Here is a 4,514-nt window from a genome sequence, read left to right on the forward strand (position 1 = left end):
AGGCAGACGAACGGCCTTTTCATTTAGACTGGAAGAGAATTGGATTTTATGGGCTGAGGACCTAATGAAGCACCCCAGCCCCAGCACAGGGTGAACTGCCGTAGGGCGTGCTTAGCCCCACCCCATCAAGGATCCCTGAGGAGGTGAGTTTGCCATGCCTCATGCTGCCCCCAGCAGAGCCTGGCTTGATGGAACAGGGCAGGATAAATGCAGTGCATATTGTGGGCACCACTCTGGGTCAGGGCACTGTCCCCTGTGGCTCCTGCCTATGCCACCCCAGAGGTGGCTGTATCTCCCCCCTGGGCAATGCCCCATCTTGGGTATAGCCACCAAATTGAGTAGCACTGGGGCCCTGTGAGGAGGTAGCCCGTATGCCTGGCTACCACTGCCCAACTCCTGCCCCCCAGCTGCACAAAACAGCAGCCCCACGGGACCCAGCTCCTGCCACGGTCCTCGAGTTCTGGGCAGCGGGCACCTGCTGGAGCTGTGTGGGGGGCTGCTTCTGGGACTGGAAACGGGTTTCCTCTCTCTTGCATTAAGCACCAAGTTCCCCTGCCCACCGTGCCCCATAACAACAACACAAAGGGGCCTGGTCTGGTAGCTGTTTATTGTGCCACGGGAGCGTCCCCTCCGTCCGTCCATGGGATCACTGCTTGCCGTTGCCGTTGATGGGCCGGTTGCGGTGGGCAGCCGACTGCAGGAAGGTGTGCAGGCGGGGCCGGGCACTCACCCGCTCCACATAAGCGGCCAGCAGAGGGCAGGAGGCCAGGCAGCCAGGTGCTAGCACCAGGTGGTTCCGCACCAGTTCCACCAGGTTATAGTCTACAAAAGAGATCTGGGGAGAGGGGGTGGAGTCAGCCCATGGCCATGCCCCCGGGCAGCTGATGAGACCCATCTGTTTTGGGGCCAGGGACAGTGAGACCCTGGTCACCTGAGGAGGAGACTGATGGACAGATGCCCCCCTAAAGTGGCTGGGGTAAGAGTGGAGAGACAGCCCCCCCACCCCAACACACTCACCTTATCTCCAACGATGAAGGCCTGGCCACCGCGGTTCTGGGACAGTAGGGTCTCAAAGGGGCGCAGATGCCCTGGCAGTGCCTCCACATAGGCCGCCTTCCCGCTCTCCTGTGGGAGATAGGAGTCAGGGCCCAGCCGCCTCCCCAGGAGCCCACTCCCACCACAACCTTTCCTGCTGCTGTACCCATCCCCAACATGACAAGGTCCACCCCCAGCTAAACCCTCCCCTCACCCTGACTTGTCCTAGCACCAGACCCACCCACACCACAATGGGCCCTGTCCCCAACGATGGGCCCACCCCCTTGCTCTTCATCCTAGCACCAAAGTCAATCCTGCCCTCACTGCACTGGGGCCCACTCCTGCCTCCAAGTGCTGGAGCCACACCCAACTGACCCCGACCAGACCTCTCTCTCAGTGCTGGAGCTGCCCCCCCGCGCCCCCACCTCCCCCGACACAGACTCTGCCCTTGGCTCACGTAGTTCTGGTAGATGAGCTGGACGTATTTGAGGCGCAGATCTTCCACTCCATCATTCACCATGTCCAGCAACCCCGCCTCCCGCTGGTCCTTTCCGTATAGCCCTGCCAGAGTGAAAGCTGCCATCAGCAGGGAGAGACCTTCCCCCCACCCTACACCTGCTCCCTACACCCAGCCCAGCCTCCCCAAGCTCCTTCCCACATAGCACTGCCAGAGGAGAGCCGTGGTCAGCACAGGGAGCCCCCCCTACACCCAGCCCCTCCTCCCCCCGCAGCTGCCCAGCCCCTCCCTCCCCCAGCCGTACCATAGGTCCTGGCCAGGTGCCGCAGGATGGCGTTGGACTGGTACAGGGTTAAGTCTCCATCCTGAAACTTGGGCAGCTGCCCAAACAGCTGCAAGGAGCACAAGGTGAGGAGTCACAAGCCCCAGATTGGGCCAACAGGGTGAGGCCATGGGACACACACACAGGGACATGGGGCAAAGCAGCCACCTCAGTGGGGCAACAGCAAGATGGGCCAGAAAACCACTGGGGGAGGGCACTCTGAACCAGTGCCCAATCCCCCTCTTCAACCCACCCCAGGTCATGCCCCCCCATCTCCCCCAAGGGTTCCCCCACCCCCTCCCCACCCCCATGGGGTCATATCCCCAACCTCCCCCGAGATGCCCCCCCCCCCCGGGATTCCTCCCGCCCCACAGGGTCACTCCCCTCCACTCCCCCGGCAGGGGATCCCCTCTCCCCCACAGGGTCACTCCCCCCACCTCGCCCACTCCGCTCAGGGACCCCCCGCCGCTCAGTGCCAGCCCCCCCGCCCACGGGGTTTCACTCACACAGGATTTCTTGAGCTCTCCCTTCTGCCACAGATCAATGGTCACCACGTCCTCCTGCCACTCCTGCCCCTGGTCGGCCAGCAGCATCCGCATGGCCTCGCAGCGCCCTGCGCCACGGGACGGGCAGACCCTCACTCGCTGCCCCCGGGCACGGGCACGCCCCGCCGGCCCCCCTCCCGCAGCCCCCCCCGGGCACGGGCACGCCCCGCCGGCCCCCCTCCCGCAGCCCCCCCCCGGGCACGGGCACGCCCCGCCGGCCCCCCTCCCGCAGCCCCCCCCCGGGCACGGGCACGCCCCGCCGGCCCCCCTCCCGCAGCCCCCCCCCGGGCACGGGCACGCCCCGCCGGCCCCCCTCCCGCAGCCCCCCCCCGGGCACGGGCACGCCCCGCCGGCCCCCCTCCCGCAGCCCCCCCCCGGGCACGGGCACGCCCCGCCGGCCCCCCTCCCGCAGCTCCCCCCGGGCACGGGCACGCCCCGCCGGCCCCCCTCCCGCAGCTCCCCCCGGGCACGGGCACGCCCCGCCGGCCCCCCTCCCGCAGCCCCCCACGGGCACGGGCAGGCCCATGCTCCTCGCCACCCATCCCCCGCGGCCATGGGCACCCCTGCCCCACGCCCCCCTCGCTGCCCAGCCCCCGCAGGGCACAGGCGGGGCAGAACAGACACCCGCTGAGGGGACGGGGGTTGTTGGGGGAGCCCAGGGCCGGGCTAGCGGGGGCTGGGGGTCGGGAGTGCGGGGCACCGGCGGGGGCTGCCGGTCAGGATCCGGGGGCACCCCCCCCCCCCCCGTCACTCACCGCGCACGGGGAAGTAGGTGATGGTGAAGGGCCCGGGCACTGCGGAGAGAACAGAGAAGGGAGCGGAGTTAGCGGGGTCTGGGACGCGGCGGGGAGGGGGGGGGGGGGGGGGCGCACCAGGGCCCCTCGCCCGGACTCACTCTTGGTCTCGCTCGCTCTGTGCAGCTGCGGAGCCGGACAGGTCCTGCTCTGGTTACACGGAGCCTGGAAAGTGCTGAGTCACCCGCCCCTCCGGTGCCTTAAAAGCAGAGGGACAGGCCCCACCCCCGCCCCCGCCCCCAGCCAGCGGGGCGGAATTTGCTGCTGGGGTGGGAGCGCGCAGCTCCCAACCCGCTTCCCAGGGCTCGGTTCTTACAGGCACCTGCCTGGCCAGTGCATTGAGCGGCTCAAGGAGACTTGAGTCAGTGACATAGTGTGTGCCCCCCCCCCCGCTCCAAAAATAATACCCTTGTCAGACATTTAAAACTCCCCACTCAGTTTCCGGGTCTGCAGAACCTCAGCGCAGGTCTGTCCTAGCCGCGGCTCTGACTGCGACCCCGTCCCTGCGGCTTCACGCCGATCCAGAGAACGTGCTTTTTACTGCCCTGAGCCCCTCATGCTGCTCCTTCGGCCCCCCAGTGCCCCATGCAATCACGGTGTTTCTAGTGCAGCGCTTCCGGCTTGCCTTGCATCATTCCTGTCTCGTTCTACATTTTTGTTCCTTTTTTTTCTTCCTCTTTTTTTAATACCTGGGGTTATTCTTGGGGATCATATGACGTCCAGGCTGAGTGATTTTCTAGCTTGGTGTCCAAACTTTTTCCGTTTCCTTTGAGCTACCAATGGGGATTGCCTTTGTCAACTGTTGCCTCCCTATCGAGCACCCTCCTGCTTTTTCACCTCACCATTTGTGTGCAGAAGTCGGTTCCCAAATATTCAACACAGGCCAGATGTGTAAAGGTTGAAAGCACCTTGATACTTTGGGATAGCTCAGTGGTTTGAGCATTGACCTGCTAAATCAAGGGTGTGAGTTCAATCCTCAAGGGAGCCATTTGTGGCAAAAGTTGGGGTTTGGTCCTGCTTTGAGCAGGGGGTTGTACTAGATGACTTCCTGAGGTCCCTTCCAACCCTGGTATTCTATGATTCTATGAATACTTTTGAAAATCCCACTAGGCACCTTTATTTAGGCACTATACTAGCTTGTATGAAATCCTTCTCAAAGGCAAATTTCTACTGTAATTTTTACCAAATATAGGTATACAGCCCCAAGATAGATTGACAGTCACAAGCATTCAAAAATAATGAGTTCTACACCCCAAAAGACATGAGATTTAAATAAACAAATTCATTCTGGGTTCTTTTAATTTGCATTTTTCTTTTTGAGCCTTTAGGGTGTGCTAGGTTGGTACTTTTGCAGTTACCTC

General features: G+C 63.2%; 1 protein-coding gene across 1 annotated transcript; it reads right to left on the reverse strand.

The window, feature by feature from the left end:
* Positions 1–588: 588 nt before the first annotated feature.
* Positions 589–3,497, reverse strand: GSTP1 (glutathione S-transferase pi 1). Its single transcript, XM_037899251.2, has 7 exons — positions 3,255–3,497; positions 3,115–3,153; positions 2,321–2,427; positions 1,797–1,884; positions 1,493–1,596; positions 1,018–1,125; positions 589–835 (listed from the first exon to the last, which is right to left on the reverse strand). Coding segments are annotated over exons 1-7 (636 nt in total). The 5' UTR covers positions 3,256–3,497; the 3' UTR covers positions 589–646.
* Between the last annotated feature and the right edge of the window lie 1,017 nt (positions 3,498–4,514).

The sequence above is a fragment of the Chelonia mydas genome, chromosome 6, assembly GCF_015237465.2.
Source record: "Chelonia mydas isolate rCheMyd1 chromosome 6, rCheMyd1.pri.v2, whole genome shotgun sequence".
Lineage (NCBI taxonomy): Eukaryota > Metazoa > Chordata > Testudines > Cheloniidae > Chelonia > Chelonia mydas.

Coding starts and splice junctions, on each gene's coding strand:
- GSTP1 (XM_037899251.2), bottom strand. Junction 1,885..2,320: donor GAGAGCTCAAGAAATCCTGT/GTGAGTGAAACC, acceptor TGCTCCTTGCAG/CTGTTTGGGCAGCTGCCCAA. Junction 1,597..1,796: donor GCACCTGGCCAGGACCTATG/GTACGGCTGGGG, acceptor TCACTCTGGCAG/GGCTATACGGAAAGGACCAG.